The following is a 17,256-nucleotide window of genomic DNA, read 5'->3' as shown; positions in this document are numbered from 1 at the left end:
CGTCCTTCCATCCCCCAACATCTGCTGTCCTGAGTTAAAGCTTGCTCCTTTTGTTTTGCTTAGTGACGTCCCATGGGCTATTTATAGGGACTATGTAATTGTGTAAGACCTTGTGAAAGGCACAAAGAGCCGGAGCAGGCTGCCATGTTCCCTGTAGTGGCCCCAGGATCCGTGAAAGGAAAGCTAAAGAACATGTGACTCCAATATGATGAGCTAGAGGACGAGACAGCAAGTTGAGGTGGAATGAGAATGTTTTGTCTTGTTACCAATAATATATTCTTTATATTTGGACAGTAGCAGATATCACACAATATAAGGTCAGGTGTTGTGCTATTCTATGTTATTATTAATAATATATAATATTAATAATATATATTTACTAATATTTGTATTATTTATCACTATGTGAGGACAAATTGACAACAAGTATTGGTTTGGTAACACTTTACTTGAAGGTATCTACATAAGAGTGACATGACACTGTCATGAACACATGACACTGTCATGACACATGAACCCTCCCCTAACCCTAACCCTAACCTTAACCATAACTTGTCATGACAAAAACTGAATGGCACTTACTAAAAGAAGCGTTATGTCATAACTTTTATGACTTGTTTATAATGTTTATGACACGTTCATGACAATGTCATGTCACTCTTATATAGATACCTTCAAGTAAAGTGTAACCCTTGGCTTTTAATCACCTAATTGAAAGATTATGGAACAATATATTAAATACATTATGAAGCTAAAATGTAATTCTCTTTTTCCTGCTCGGGGTGAAATAATTTTCTTCCTGCAGTGTCTTTGAAATTGGTAATTTCAATTCAATTCAATTCAATGATGTTGTACAACTCAGTTAGACTCTGGATTTGTTGAATTTAGTCAGAAGTAGCATATACGTGTCCCAATTAATTACTCCCATGCATGATGTGATGAGGGAACAGTAGTTGAAAGGGTACCAAGTCTATGTTAATTTAACTGGTCACACAGACAAAAAGCCCAATGCTTACAGCATTTAATACTTTTCACAGGTAAGTCTCATGAATTAATAGGATTAGCAGTGTAAATGATGCACAAAGTTAACTCACTCAAATTGTAGCCTGCATGAATATTACAAACAACAACAAACACACACTCACAGTATTTTTAAATGATTTCAGAATATTTTTATTTGAAATGTCAGTGTTCAAGAGAAAATAAAACAGCAATATAAATATTAGCATAAAAATAAGAGTAACACAAGGGTATAGCGTGGGGGCTAAGCATTTGATAAGAAAGATAATACAGCAGGATAGAGTAGTATTAATTCAGCAGCGGACGGACTTACACATATATAATATTTATAATCATTTGTTCATATGGACAGAAAGAGAATGAGAGGCATTCTTTCACAAATGCACAAGATAAAATCACCGCAAAAGAACATTAAGAGGTTACAGAAGGATAGAAACATTTCCATTTTTTTTCTTTACAGGGTGATAAAAGATAGTAGAGAGAAAATGAACACAAAAATATGCGCAACACATATCACAAGTTAACTAGTCTACGTGTGTTTACTTATCTAAAGTCGTCTTTAACTTATTTACACTGAAGAGTTAGTTGGCTTCCATGGTGCTTAGTTACTACATTGCAACACAAACTGTTGAAGAACATCTCAGATTTTATTCATTATTGATTTCTTTTTTTTTTTTTAACTGTAGTTTTCTTATTTTTCTTGAAAAACAAAATGCAACACATTCCAGTAGTAAGCCACGCCTTGTGGAGAGGGACTTTTATTTTGAAAATGTTGGACGTGGTCCCTACTATACAAACAACTGGCTCATACCATCGACAGGACTTGTGTTTATTTACAGTGGGAAAGAGCCTCAAAGGGATCAGGGAGTGGAGGGGATCAGTGAGTGGTAGAGGGGCTAAGGTTTCCCATTGATTTCAATGGAGGAGGGATATTTGAAAGGGCTCTCGAGTGGTATCTCCTCACCAACAGGGACAGCTATGCTTGGCTCTGTTGACCTCTACCTGGGTCAGTGCATTCGAGAAAGTTTAAGGGGTGGACAGGTCAACAGTGGTTCCTCTGTACATTCAGTGGGTAGAGCCAAGGTTGTTTACCACCCCCTGGTCGATGTAATGATGCCACCTCAGTCTGTGTACCCCTCACCACACCCCCTCCACCCCCCTGACCCAGCCTGCAAGCTGCCTTTTCTCATGCAGTTGTTTCTGGCCAGAGGCCTGACAGACAGATGGATGGCAAAGTAAAGACTTCATATGTTTTACAAACAATTCCTCTATGCTATCGAATCATTATCTCCCAAAGATAAAAATTTAACAGAAAAAAAACATGTTACTGTGTCACATCAAGAAGTTTCTTCAACACTTCAGGATAGTGAGGGGTAATACTCTGTCGAGGCCCTAGAGGCCTGCAAAGCGTCTAGAGACACCTAAGCATGTAAGTTTACCACATATATGCATTTTAAAGTGATTACTACCCCTACATCATCTTATCTTCATCAATACGAACAGTGCATTTCTCTTTGTTTGGCTCTCAACATAGGGTAGTGAGTGAGGGGAGGACACAAGATGGGTGTGTGGAGGGGAGGGTAGAGGGTGCTGGGCAGCAGGGCATGTTTGTGCCCATCTGGAGGTGTGATACAAGAAGCCAGTCCCTGCTGCTATACCACCTGCATGGCTCGTGACTCCATGACACAACACCCTCTGCCAGCCCTTCCTCTGGGTGCATGCTCAGGTCATAAAAATATCAGGAGAATAAAATCTTATTTTTTAAAACTATGATTACAAAAGTAATTCTCATTGTGTGTCAAAAATGCTACATGTGCATTATATTGACCTGCGATTGGAGTGAGGATAACAGATTCAGGATGTCCTATTTGCTTTTGCAATGCATAGTTTTGCAACTCTAAACTAGTATATGTGGTTTGAACCTTAAAGAGCATGCAGAAGATTTTTTTAATATCTGTCAAACAACAGCCTTATATCCACAAGACTTATGGTTTAAGACCCTGCAAGGCTGACCCTATATAGGAATCTAATGGATGGCAACTAGCGTACTTTACAATAGCTGACTTTCCACCTCAGGGAAAGAGCACAATAAATCCAACATGAAAGACATTAACATTTCATCTCTGAATACATCAGTGTGTATAGCCTTATCGTCCAAGCAAGGTTCCTTACACTGAATCTCTTTGTCCAAGTTTTCTTGATTTTACCAAAAAAAAAATAAAAATAAAAACATCACAATAACCACCCATACCCTGCCAAAATTATCTAACGACAAAGATTATGTGAGCAATACTACACCTTTAGCACAACACGGGTTATCAACACCAACAACAGCCTTCAGCACATTCATGACACTTTCAAAGAACCATCAACATCCATTCAACGTCCATGTGGTCAAAAGTGATTTGCTGTCATTATTTAGACCGTGGCTAACATGAGTGACAGCAGAGCAGTAAGATACCTAATGGGGGGGTATGGGGGGTTGAATTTCTAATCAGATCAGGCCAGGATTATTATTCCTCTACCGCTCTCCATCCAACTCTACTTCTTCTCCTTCTTGGTGGACTTCTTCTTGGAGGCAGGGGTCTGGGCGGCCTTGGGGGGCTCGGGCTGGGCCGAGGCCTGGGGTGGTGGCAGCGCCTGCTGGGCGGCCTGCTGGGCCGTGGCCTGCTGCTGCTGGGGGTTGGAGGTGAGGGTGGCCGTGCTACCAGGGATGTAGACGTTCTGGCGATAGTCGGGCACGTGCTGCAGGGTGAACTGGGGGCTGTAGCGGGTGCTCAGGCCCATGGTGCCGGGTCCCAGGGTGGCTGTAGCCTCACTCACTTCTGGGGGAAATGGAGACAGAGCGGGGAAATAAGGGGTAAGGAGGGAGAGGAGAAAGGGATGCAACTTGTTAGACAACAGGAAGTTATTGCATGACAGTGTTATATTAAAGTATGCAATGAAAATAGGCCATAAAAGGAGATCAAATCAAGAGATAAGGTACTTGATTAAAAGGAGACTTCGTTCGAACATAACATTTGATTTAAACATATTGCACTGCTCAGGCAAAACATGAGGTTGCAGTGAGCTGAACTAAAATGGTGCATAAGTAGAAGAAAGAATATGAACAAAAGACAAAGTGTTACACAATGGTTGATTTTGTGCATGTTTTTTTTTCTTAAAAAAATGTCTCCCTAGCATACTCCTCTGTGTTGCTATCACCATGCCCTTAGTGTGTGTGTGTGTGTAAACATGACATAGCTGCTCAGCTCATAATTCTCTCACAGCCCCTGCATTGCAGAGCCAGAGACACAAACGCTCCCTCCCCCATCCTGTAGTTCCTCTCAGCCTACAGTATATAAACACACATATGCACACAAAAACTTTCATACTAACTTGCTTCCAAACAGCCCAAGCAATAACTGATTTTTAATAATCTTTCTGCTCTTACACAGTGCTTTGTTAGTTGGTTACAGGTTTGCTTTTACGCTGTGGTTAGCACCACGGTACAGAGGAGAGACGACCTTCAGTTTTTATCACGCGCGGTTTAGTCTTTCCTTCCTGATGGCACTAATGGTTCATTCTGTCAAACTTTGTGCTGAGATGCAGGTTACCACTGTTCCACAGACAGAGCCTTTTTCTCTCTCCGTCTCTCTGTTCCCTGCGATGGAAAAATTCCACACCACGTCCGGTGCAGTGTCCAAGAGGGGGGAGGGTATGTATGTGTGTGTGTAGACGGAGGGAGATGTGATGTGTCAGTGGTTTAATTTACAGTGGAAACAATGACTTGAGTCTATTTGGCATCATGTCACCTTTTGCTCTTTGTCATTTCTGCGTATTTTGTGTTTGATTGTCACTATATTCGGTGTTGCTCAGCCTGCTTTCAAGGCCAAATTTATTCGTATTTTTCCATGTTAATACTAAGGCTTCCACAGAAAAATCCCAAAGATGAATCACTGTGTGTCCCTCAGTGCTAGTTAGGCAGTAACTGCAGGAACAGAGAAATAGGACAGTAGAAGGAGGACAGTCGTGCAGTATGAGAATCTTTAGTTATGTATGAGCCCAAAGGTTGCATATTACATAACTTTTCATGTCGCTCTATAGCCTTCTGCTTATGATAAAACACTGTGCATGTGATCAGTGTTTACAGTGGAAACACGCATCTCTGTCATGTTGTTGAATTCAACACATGATCTGTACCGTTTATCTAAGAGACTGCAGGTAGTTACATCCACTGTCTGAATATCCTCAGGATAATTATTAACATACAACCACGACATCAATGTGGAGCTTCATCAATGAGTGAGTCTGGCGAGTTGCCATCCTATCAAACAGGAACCTTAATAAACAACCCCTGCCCACGCACCCTCGCTAAGCTTATGAAGAGAAAGAAATTGTTTTGTAAAAGAGAAGATAAAGTGATAGAAGGGAGGAAAAAGATGACAAGGTATAGAACTCACCGTTGGCTGCAGCCATCAGGGCCTGGAGCTGCTCAGCCTCGGTTGGTGGTTGGGGCCAGGGGCCAGTTCCCATGGCAACCTCAGGTCCTCCAGTTGCCCTATGGCAAAAACGAGGAAAGAACAACTGTCATTAACTGGTGGTTCGTCCTCTCCAATGTATGTTAGCTCACTGGTTTGACAGTTGGTGGTTTATGATGTAAAGGCAAAGCAGCTGATGGCAAAGTACACAGCCTGAGGGAAACTCAGTAAAGATAACAAGTAGCATGTATAGTTTACAAAACAGGGTGTTCCTCAAACAAACGCGCTCTCTTAAACACACTCTTGTCTGTCTGCACACAGACACAGTAGCAAGCGTGTTTGCGCATTCACACACAGTAAACATTGTACAACGTTTACACTCTCTCCGGTATGACCATGAGAACTACGTTGTCTAGTAAATCTGATTAAATATTTAATGATCCCACCTTTAAAGGAAATGGCTGTCTACATAGTCACACATGCGGTGCTCAGTAGGCATTGAACATTTCCATCTGGCAAAACTTCCCCTTCAAAGGCTTATTTATTTAAAGTCTGCAATTTGCATGTGGGGGCAACAAAGGAGAAAGCAGACCTGCGATCTATTATGCTCACCTACTTATTTCCATTCCCACACACCAACACAGGCTCTACCACTGACAACTAGGTCACAATGCTTTAATCCTGGCTCTGCCAGAAAACCAATAGAAATCACAAACAGTCCTATAAAAACATCATGGATGCTGCTTCTAGAGTTGTTCCAGAGCAAAAACAATATGACTTTAGCTCATCTCTCACCCTCCTAAATTGTGTGCCTGTGTGTTCAATACATTGATTATTTGACTTTTTGGGGTAATAAACCACTTGAGGGCATTTAGTGGAGGATCATTTGCCCACAGGGACATGGGTAAAAGGTCCTGGTGAAGTGTACAGATCCAAAGAGGACAGTAAATAACACAGTAAGGTCTCATGCCCTACTTTCTGACAAATACAGGCGTGTACAGTGTGTTAAATACCTAGAAGATAACGAGGAACACTCTATTTAAAACCAACAAAAAAAAACTTGGACAAATTGGTCTGCTTCAGGGAATTAAGAGAAAGTAAAGGACACAACAAGGGAAAAGGGGAAAAGGAATGCTAACATAAATACAGGGATTTGTTGAAGAGCAGGTTGCCAGATCTCACTGCCAAAACTCTGAAGTGGTTTTCAGTTCGGCGCCAGAGAGAGACTGAGGGAGAGAAACATGTAGCCTACAGTCTGTGCCAGGCAGCCAATGAGAAACAGGTTGGGCAAGAGCATGGTCAGTAAAGCCAGGGCAGCCATTTTGTGCCTCTACACATCACTTTAGATAAAAGGGAATGCTTCATTTGAGCTAAATTGGCATCTCTTTGAACTTATCACATCCTGTGGTCGTGTTAAGTGCCTCCTGTGGTCAGGATTATCACTTCCCTTTGGGCTATATTGTGAACTGTGGTCCAGAGGGATGTCCTTGGTTGGCCAGACAGGGCTATCGTTTTTCCTCTGCAACCTTACAGTAGATTACATGTTTTATCTCTAAGAATGGCCTTCCTTGTTGTTTTGAAGATAATCTTCTAGACATTAGCTTAATTTGAGTCCACTCAGCCAGTCACATGGTGATAGGCTGACATCTGACTTTAATGTGTGGACCACTGTTTACTTTTGCATTACATCTGCATTGTCTCTTTCTTGTTGACAAATCACATGAAAAAGCCACGTGGTGATGTTGAGCTACAACCATCACAGACATACATCAAAGACAATGCTGTATGATAAGCCAGTCTTCAAGGAGAAAAAACAAGAGCTCTCAAAGTATAATAACTATATGTACAATATAGCACACATACAAGGCATAACAAATCTACAAAACACTGCACAGAAATTCAAAAGTGTCACACTCCTTTCTACACCACAGCAGGCATTGTGGCCTATGCACATCGATCAACAAACCCCATCAAACTTTTAGGGAGACTAACAGAAGCTATGGGTTAGGTACATCTACACACAGCACAGCACTCAACTGCAGTGCACTACCTAAAAGATTTTAGCCACTCTCTGCCCTTATCAGCTGATCAGGTCCCTCTTCCACCGAACCGTGACTTAACAAAACTGAACACTGATCAGCTTCTAAGGACAGAAAGTGACCACATAGTTTCTACATCTAAATTAGTACCTTGTCCCACTCTTCGGCGTCCATCGTATGTGTGTACCGTATGGCATGTGGGGGCTAAAAAAACAACAAGTTATACAGTCTGAAAGAACCATTGTATATTTGACTAATGGCTTGAGTTAGTATAAGGAAAATGCTGAGATATTGTGCTCTAGATTTCGGTGGAAAATATGTTGAGTCTGCCATATCTATTTAAAATACCAGAGATGGGAAGTTAGTTTTCTTTTTCTCCACCACTAACATAAATTATGCCCAATGTATCCATTATTCCAGTGGTATTCTATAATGACAGTGGTATGTGTGTGTGTCTAACATTTTCCTGACTTGGCTCAACAGAGCGTTTTGCCACAGCTGGTATGTTTCAGGGAGAAGCCTTGACTCATAGAATGTGTTGTGCAATCATTGTTGTAAAAAACTGTTACTGCACACACTCTATTTTAGCCCACACAATATGGACAAATAGCAATCATCAACCATTGACATACACGCTCACTAAAACACACAACTGAAGTGAATAAACACAATTCATCTATTGTCATTAAAGCAAGTCAGTACGACTTCTCAGATGGCAGAAACTACGGAGAGTGCAAGAAGGATAAATACACTATCCCATCCCCCCACTAGCTCTGGTCACCGTCCCTCATCAATAGTACTGAGTGATGGCACACAGGCTCAGAGAGCGCAGAGAGGAGAGGAACAGGAGGGGAGGGGGAGGGGGAGTGGAAGCTGTGGCAGCCATTTTATAAAGCAGCCTGGAACCAGGCAGAGATGCTCATTCAGGAGTGTTAATCAAGAATCTGAATTCACTGAGCAGAATCATGCAATAAAATCATCACTACAGTGTAATTCACTGTAGTGACTATTTCAAGTCAGATTCAGATGGTTCTATTGTGATTTTGTTGTTATTAGTACTCTAAAATCACCAATTTGCAGGGGGCGAGTTCTTACAGCACCCACTACCATCCCCCTCTGTTTTTATTCCTTATCCTTTAGCACTCCCTCTGTCTTTACGATAAGCTTGCCTTGTGCAACACAACAACATGTCCTTGAAATTACGGGCGTCTCAGTTTACTCACCCACTAGGTCCGGGTCTTGGTCCCTGTGTGAAGCGCCAGTCATTGTTGGGGGGCTTTTGCTGTGAAGAGATAGAAGATGCAACATGAATCATATGTTTCATTGCAACAGCAAGGCGTTTCTGAGGTGTAACTTGCTTTGTTGCTTTGTGGCTGACACATCTATGTTTGTGATGTTTGCTTGTGATTTTGAAAAATCATGATGGCGCAGTGGATATAACACATGCCTTTGGTGTGGGAAACCTGGGTTTGAGTCCCACTGTGATATGTCAACCAATGTGTCCCTGAGCAAGACACTTAACCCCTAGTGGCTCCAGAGGCGTGCAACCTCTGATACATATAGCAATTGTAAGTTGCTTTGGATAAAAGCGTCAGCTAAATGACATGTAATGTAATCTTTTTACATTTTTCAGTGAGCCTCAACAAAGGGTTACAGATGGAAACAAATATCTGTATGCTCAGGCATCCATGTTGTTCCAAAAGCTGTGGAGCATAAAATGCTGCAGGGGAGCAAACACAAACACAAACACAAACACACACACACACACACACACACACACACACACACACACACACACACACACACACACACACACACACACACACACACACACACACACACACACACACACAAAGCTTCTGAATCTGAATCTCACTGCACACAAACTAAAATACTAAATTTAACAGTTCATAGGTAAAAAAAAAAAATGCAGGCAAAGCAAAACTATGACACTCCCACAAGACTTTTTGAGGGACAGATTGGTGAGCTTCCCTGCTAATTGATTAACTACAGGGCCTTTAATAAGCATTCACTTGTTAATAGATGGAAGATAATGCTGTTTATTATTTTGATACCCAAACATCATGGAGATAAGGCAACGATGGTGGCTCAGCAGTGATAAAAGTCTCTCTCATCTCTGTGTCCCTGCTACTCTCTATTAATGCCTTGAAGCCCATTGCACTCTTGTCCATCTCTACCTCACTGGCCATGCCACCATGTCTTTTCCATCTCTCTAGCTCTTTCCCTCTCTCTCAGGCTCTCTTGTTGTGCAGTGATGCAGTGAATAGACTCTTGGCTTGGCTCCAGATTCTGCTGCCTAATCGACACAAGAGAGAGAGGCCAGCAGGATGATGTGCTGCATTATTAAAAGAGCTGTTTTACCCGAGGGAATGATGGAAAGAAGCAGAGCAGGACAGAAAACAGAACGCGAAAATACCTACACAAAAGGAACAGTCATGACTGGAGTATCTATTAGAATGCAGGTAAACAAATGCACCAGTGAATGGTGACTTACTGAATGTACAAAGGAAGGAAACACAGGATGTCAAAACAAGTGGAATTGGGAAAAGTGTTCAGTATCCATGCAGACTAAACAAGTGACTGCCAGCCCATGAAAAAAGAATTACCGAGAACATAACAGCAACTTGAATGGGTGAGTATAAATGGCTGACTGGATTCAATTTCAGTTTCATCCAAAAGGGTCTGTTTCACCTTGGTGATGAGTCAAGTCTCGGGAACACTCATAACTTATCATTATTAGAAAACTATAGTGGATGAGGATGATAAGAAGACATATTTGAACTTGTATCCTCCTTTTAGAGCAAAGCCTGGCCGACGTTTCAAGTCTAAAAATGTACTCAAATAAGTGCATATGTACGTGGGCATGCAGTCTGTCTAAGCTTTGGTAGAGAGAGAAAGGATCAGCACTGAGTGGAGGCAAACATAGAGAGGCCCAGCATTCCAGCTGTGTGACTCGTTCTCACCACACAGACACACACTTGTCATTTCCAAGGTCTAATCTCACTGCAGGCATATGGAGTACAGGGTAACCGACTGGAATATTGGGTCCCACTGCTTTCTTAAGGTAAACAGTACTCTAATCCTGCATGCTTCATTATGGACAACTTGGCTACACCTAAACATCACAAGCAGCCAGGTTATATCCAAGAATGTAAATCTCTTCTGCTCAAGAAGAAAGTCAAACTAAGGGAATTCATCCTTTTACTGAACTGAACCACAAAGTGTTAAAAGTTGCTGAGTTTTTAGGTTAAGATTGTTTATACAACATTTGCCAGGGAAAACAAATCTCAAGCCAGGTTTAATGGCACACAGGCATCAACATCTAATTGACCAAGCTCCAATTATCTTTAGATCTGCTTGTTTTTGTTACATAATCTCTGAAGTGAGTTGAGCACTTACGATAGACGCACAATACTTTTTTTTCAGAGTGCAAGTTTGATTTAAAAGGCATGAGATAGAGAGAGAAGGTCAAACACACTACTCGGGGAGACTAGGCCAATTGAGAGAGATGAAGGGATTACAGTTCTGTGGGCCTGGATTCTCATCCAATTGAAATACTTCCATACCTTTATACAATGTCAGTCTGCTTCTCTGACATCTTTAAGTTGAACCAAAGAGCTGTGAGGGCTCCCCAGGTGAATTTCAACTTGCCTGAGTTTGTTAGCTACCACAACACAATGTCTGTCAGTTGAAGTACTATCATTTTAAGAGAAGAGATGGATATTCATTATGTGAGCACTGGATTCATCAGGGGGTATACACTGGACTACTCATCCAACATGTGTGCTAAAACATCTGGTTGACCACTTCTCTATCATGATATATAAAGGTTTATCCAGGTGTACAAAAAACATGTGATCTCACCCCTTTCTCTCCATCTGACAGGGCTGACAAAATACATTAAATGCAAAAGCTTCCTTCCCACATACGTTCCATTAACCTTTGTGTGTGTATGTTAAAAAACTGAAGCTTCAGTTTTCTAACACACACGCACACACACACACACACACAAATTGTATTGGTGTGTAACTGTGGCTGGAGTGCACTTGGTGGTCTGACTCAAATGAGGAAGTCATATCTGTTCTGTTGCTCTGATAACCTTCAGCGTACTCGCACATACACACCATATAACCATCAGCACATAAGCAATGATTGCGCCAGTAGAAATCTAAAAAGATATATAGAAAAATGCGATGTGTAACCACTAAAATGCTGGATTCATTACATTGTTATTCATTACAAGGGAAAGGCTGAGCAAGTGACAAGGGAAAAGCACGTGCTCGATTTTTAACATTCCTCTTGCTTAAACAAACATGACTCAATTCACACAACAGTTTTTCTGAGCAGCATGAGCCAGTTTGTCGCATGTGCAGCTTCATCATCCGTAAAAAGAATATTTACAAAACAGCTCCGCTAGCCATAGTCAGCACGTGCCGACCCTTATAAACTCCCACAGACTCAAAGACTGAAAAACTAGCACAAGGTCATGGGAATTTTCAGATCCTGCTTCATATCTAAGACTTTGCTATGGAGAGGGGAATAATTGCAAAAATGGAAGTAAGAAGGCAATTAAGTTGGTTAGTCAAGCTCATGACTTCAGGATTACATGTCATGTTTCTATGTCCACTGAGCCAGAAAGCTCAATTAATCATGGGAATATTTATCTTTCAATGCAAAGAGGTATGTGTTGCAGGCCAATTGGTAAAAAAAAATAAACCTTTTATTTTATTTACAAATGTTTCTAAAAAACCTTCAATATAATTTTCCCCCAAAACTTTCTGTTAGCACATAGTTAAATAGAGTGTACCAAAACAGCACACTGCACATGAATAGAAAATACAAAGGGCAGTGGGAAGTGACTGGCAATTGGGCACTAAGGCACCAGGTTCATGCTAAAATTAAAAACACTACTGGAGACTCCACATGCCTGATGCTTTGTACACACAATCTCACACACAAGCATATAAACACACACAGTGATGGCTGCTGCTCTAAAGCCATTATAGGCTGTGACGTCTGTCACTATGGCACACGTGTAAGAATCCATCCTTCCTTTCTCTTTGTCTATCCCTCTATGCCTTTTCCTCTGTTGTCCTCATTGCACACGTGTTACTAAAGCAGGGTGACAGATGGTACTCTGCTGACCTCAGGAACATCCTAATTCAGCATAGACAGTGCCAATGTAATACAGATTCATGAGAAACAGGAGACTCTTATGGATATTTAACAGACACAAGGGCAAACATCCTGTTGCATGGAGAAGAAATAGTAATCACCAAAACACCACGGCAAAAATAATGAGCTTCAATCAAACTCTACATTAAACATGACATGGCTGGTGATGAACCCTCATACTCCTCATATTTCTTTTCGTTGAATCCCCTAAAGTGACTCATCCAAGTGAGAGTACTGGCAGCCATCTTCTATCCCTGACACGGCTAAACACTTAACACTGAATGGGTTGGCTATGTCCAATGCATCATTATCTGGTTAGCTTTGCTTCACACCCCACTCTAAACGCTTATAAAAAAGGCATTTCTGACCATGATCTAAGAATGGAAAATATAAATATCTGTCCAGAACTCACAAAAACAAATCACTCATGTGATGCTGAGTCCTGGAACCAATCACCAAAAGTTCATAGGACAACAGGAAGTCAGGGGTCAGGCCAGTGACCCCATGAATTCCTGTTTTTCAGCTACTGCTTTATTCTTTGCCTCCCCCGACCCCACCCCTCTTTCCATTTTCTTTCCTTGGCCATTTTCCTCTCCTTCACCTCCCATCTCTCCCTCGGTCATCCTGTTCCCCTCTCTCTGCCATTCCACTGAGCCAACACTGCAGGATATTTTCATCTGTCTGTCTCCTCCTCTCCATCTGTTAGGAGCACTTATGTTTCCCCCTTTTCCCTTCCTTTGCCATTTCTCCTTAACTACCTTCTTTCTGCCTGACTTTCTCTTTATCGGTTTCTTTCTTATCCATAAAGAACAGTTCCTATCTGTCAATTTAGTTACTGGAAGTCAGATATAGTAACCACATTTGCCTATGCCTTAGGTCAGATTAAACATTTATTTAATTATTTACTGTGCCCAAACCTGTCTAGTAGGACAACAAAGCTCTAAGAGCTGTTTCACCATGTAGAGAGAGGGATCCTCTTGCCAAAACAAAATAGGTTTCAGATAAAATACTGCAGAGCTACGTGAATTTCTAAAACCCACCTAAAGATACTGAAACACCTGTATTGGTCTTATCCCACAATGGCATATCCCACCGATGCCATGCTTGCTCTCCCACATCCCTCACCTCATTGGCTGAGTTCATAAGGTGCTTCCTGCTGAGTGTCATGTTGAGTGTGTTGTTTTGACTCAGCATGGGTGTCTTCATAAATACAAAGTCACTCCGGCTGGATATGGTGGAGTAGCAGGGCCTGTAGGTGCGTGTGTGCGGGTCCTGGGGGCCTCCCACAACCTCCATATAGCGTATGGGTCCATCAGTATTGAGCTGCAGATGCAGGTCCTTGCTTGGCCTCTGATGGTAGCGGCTGGACCTGTGGCGGCCGTAGCAGCAGCTGCAGTCAGAGTCTCCCAGCACTGGGTCACGGTGCCTTAGGCAGCGAACCATGAGGACGACAAAGGTGATGAAGGACACAGCTGATACACAGGCTAGAGAGATGATGAGGTACAAAGTGATGTCCGACATCCCAGTGCGGTGGTAGAAGGGTGTGTGGCGAGGGCTTGCTGGAGCATCGTTGGCCGTGCCCTTCTCATCCACAGTTACTGTAATGTTCACAGAACTGGACTTCGGTGGATCACCATTGTCCTGAATGATGATCATTATGTCATAAGTCAAGCCCCCTTCCTCCTCTGCCCACTTGCGGGCTGTGCGGAGCTCACCGGTGTGTGCCCCTATACGGAACATGCCAGCATTTGGTCCAGGGGCGATGGAGTAAAACAACCATGCATTGTGCCCACTGTCTGCATCCACCCCTACAAGTTTATTTATGAGATGCCCTGGGTTGGCAGATGGGGGCACAGTGAACTGTAATCCTTTGTCTTTTGGGTAGGCAGGGTGTACAATCACTGGCATGTTGTCATTCACATCCACCACAAACACATGCACCGTGACGTTGGCGGTCCGTGGGGGCACCCCAGCATCCCGGGCCTGCACCTCAATACGGAAAGCTTTAAGCTGTTCATGATCCAATGAGCGCATGCTGTAGATGTGGCCACTCTCTGGATTAATGTAAACATAAGAAGATATGGGTGAGCCCTGGACCATGCCGGAAAGGATGGTGTATGAGATGCGGGCATTGTCACCAAGGTCAGGGTCAGTGGCTGAAACAGCAGCAATGGGGGCACTGGGAGCATTGTTCTCTGGGATGTCCACAGAGTATGAAGGCTGAGAGAAAGTGGGGGCATTGTCATTTACATCAGAGAGCTTCACCACAAAGGTGGTTTGTGATGAAAGGGGAGGGGAACCAGCATCAGTGGCCTTGATTACCACTGTGTATTCTGGGACAGTCTCACGGTCGAGGATTCCAGCAGTAGTGAGGCTGTAATGCCTGCCAAAAGCTGAGTTAAGTTTGAATGGCAAACCTGGTTGGACAGTTAATGTAACCTCCCCATTCACACCAGAGTCCAGGTCCCGTGCACTTATGAGCGCTATCACAGTCTCTGGTGCTGAGTCCTCTCTGATAGGACTGGTCAGTGATGTCAGTGTCACCTCTGGTGCATTGTCATTCACATCAATGATGTCCACTACAACGTTACAGGAGCCCTCCATAGCGGGAGAGCCACCATCTCTGGCCTGAACTGTGATGTGGTATGCAGTGGCTATCTCATAATCCACATCACCCTTCACACGGATCTCGCCGTTTTTAGAATCCACACTGAAAAGATTAACAACACGTTCCGGTGTGTATTTACTAAACAGGAAAGATATTTCTCCGTTGTTACCCGAATCCGCGTCAGTCGCGTTCAATTTCGTAACTAAAGTGCCCCGTGCAACATTTTCTAATAGCCTAACTTTCTTTACCGTCTCGTCAAAGACGGGCGCATTGTCATTTACATCTAAAACTTTAATGAGCATAAGTGTTGAGCCAGATCTCTCCGGCTGACCCCCATCTACGGCAGTGAGCATAAGGCGAAACGAGGCCTGCGTCTCCCTGTCCAAAGGTTTATTCACCATTAGCTCTGGAAACTTGCTACCGTCACTTTTAGTTTCCACATTCAGAATAAAAATGTCATTTGCTGCTAGATGGTAAGTGCGTAACGAGTTGGTACCCACGTCTGGGTCGTGTGCGCTCTCCAAACGGAACCTTGTGCCTGGAGCAGCCGCCTCCGATATCTCCAGAGAAATGTTGCTGGTTGAAAACTGCGGTGCATTGTCATTAACATCCAGAATGTCCACCACGACTCGATGAATTTCTAAAGGATCCTCCAGAACTATTTGAAGGTGTAGTGAACATGCAGAACTTAATTCGCACATTTGCTCCCTGTCAATTATTTGTTTGATAACCAAATCGCCGGTCGCCTGCTTTACCTCAAAATACTGCGTTGTGGATTCCGAGACCACCCGCAACCTCCTCTGAACAATCCCATGAGCAGAAAGACTCAAATCTTTAGCGATATTCCCAACGACAGAGCCCGGAATTAGTTCCTCCGGTACGGAATAGCTGAGCTGAGCTGACGCACAGGAGAGGCAAGCTAGATAAAAGCAAAGCCTCCACAGCCTCCCTCCTCCGGAGCGCTTCCTCTGTCTGGAGTCCATTGTGCTGCGCTCCGAGGATCGGAGAACGGTAAAGTTTTTAACTTCTTCTTTCACCGTAACGTATCCATAGTAGTGTTAAAACGAGGCGACCAGGCTTGATGGTAAACATTTCCGTTTCAAAAATAGAGCGATGGGAAGTTTTGACGTGATCATGTCGGCCGATTTTTAAGAAAAAACGAGGACGAAAATCAAAGTATTTTCTGCATCCACTGAAACTCTCTGCTCTGTCTCCTCCGCCTCACTCCCCACATGGGCGGGGAGAGACCACAGAGGCCTTCCCCCTAATTGGAAGACAGGGCTGGTTCAGCTCTGTCACACAGCTCACACACAGAGTGAAAACTTTCCAGTGACTCCACTTCCACTGTTGTCAGTGTAGCCTGTCAACTTCATTCTCATTGTAAAAGTTTGAGAGGGCAATAGAAACGGAATAACAGAGGAATGTGACTGTGGAAAATTACGCAAGAAAAAATATATGGAGAATAGATGCTGATATATTGTTACCGTTGAAAAATTCAGTCACGTGCTCTCATTAAGCGCTCCTCGTTATCAAAACAGCAGCGTATCAAGCAGCTTTTTTTTTGATAGCAATGCTATTTGTATCCGCAGGGGGGCATGGTTTCCAAATTGGTTTTCCACTACCGCATGTCTATCAAAGGGAAGTTTAAGGGCTTAAATGCTTCACTATGAAGTACAAAGTATTTTGAAAAAATATGCAAGCAATAAAATACCACGGAGAGAACAATTTATGTATCCTACAGAGCAGAGTTTTATTTGAGAAGAAACAGCAATGATAAAGTATCATTGTTTCAAACAATACAAGATATTGTAGTTTATTCAAATGGACCATTTAAAGAAAGTTAGAGAGAAAAATAGCAGTAGTAGTTTAACCTAAACATTTAAATTCAAGATGAAAACATAATTTTCACACAAGGGCATCATTAAATTGATGT

General features: G+C 42.6%; 1 protein-coding gene across 31 annotated transcripts in view; it reads right to left on the bottom strand.

Moving 5' to 3' along the window:
• Positions 1-1,157: 1,157 nt before the first annotated feature.
• Positions 1,158-17,256, bottom strand: part of LOC120567191 (protocadherin gamma-A11-like) — a 270,004-nt gene continuing 253,905 nt past the window's right edge. For 9 of the 31 annotated variants that reach the window (XM_039814084.1, XM_039814078.1, XM_039814085.1 and 6 more), the window contains exons 2-5: positions 8,743-8,801; positions 7,670-7,723; positions 5,463-5,560; positions 1,158-3,845 (exon numbers count right to left, since the gene is read on the bottom strand). In XM_039814084.1, coding sequence (XP_039670018.1) covers positions 3,562-3,845; positions 5,463-5,560; positions 7,670-7,723; positions 8,743-8,801 — 495 coding nt within the window. In that variant the 3' untranslated portion in view covers positions 1,158-3,561. Of the gene's footprint in view, positions 3,846-5,462; positions 5,561-7,669; positions 7,724-8,742; positions 8,805-13,840; positions 16,667-17,256 lie in introns of those variants that run through there. The other 22 variants (XM_039814097.1, XM_039814093.1, XM_039814098.1 and 19 more) reach the window with 8 other exon arrangements.

Source organism: Perca fluviatilis, chromosome 10 (assembly GCF_010015445.1).
Source record: "Perca fluviatilis chromosome 10, GENO_Pfluv_1.0, whole genome shotgun sequence".
Taxonomy (NCBI): Eukaryota; Metazoa; Chordata; class Actinopteri; order Perciformes; family Percidae; genus Perca; species Perca fluviatilis.
Note: the sequence above shows the minus strand (reverse complement) of the source record. Positions and strands in the feature narration are given on the sequence as shown.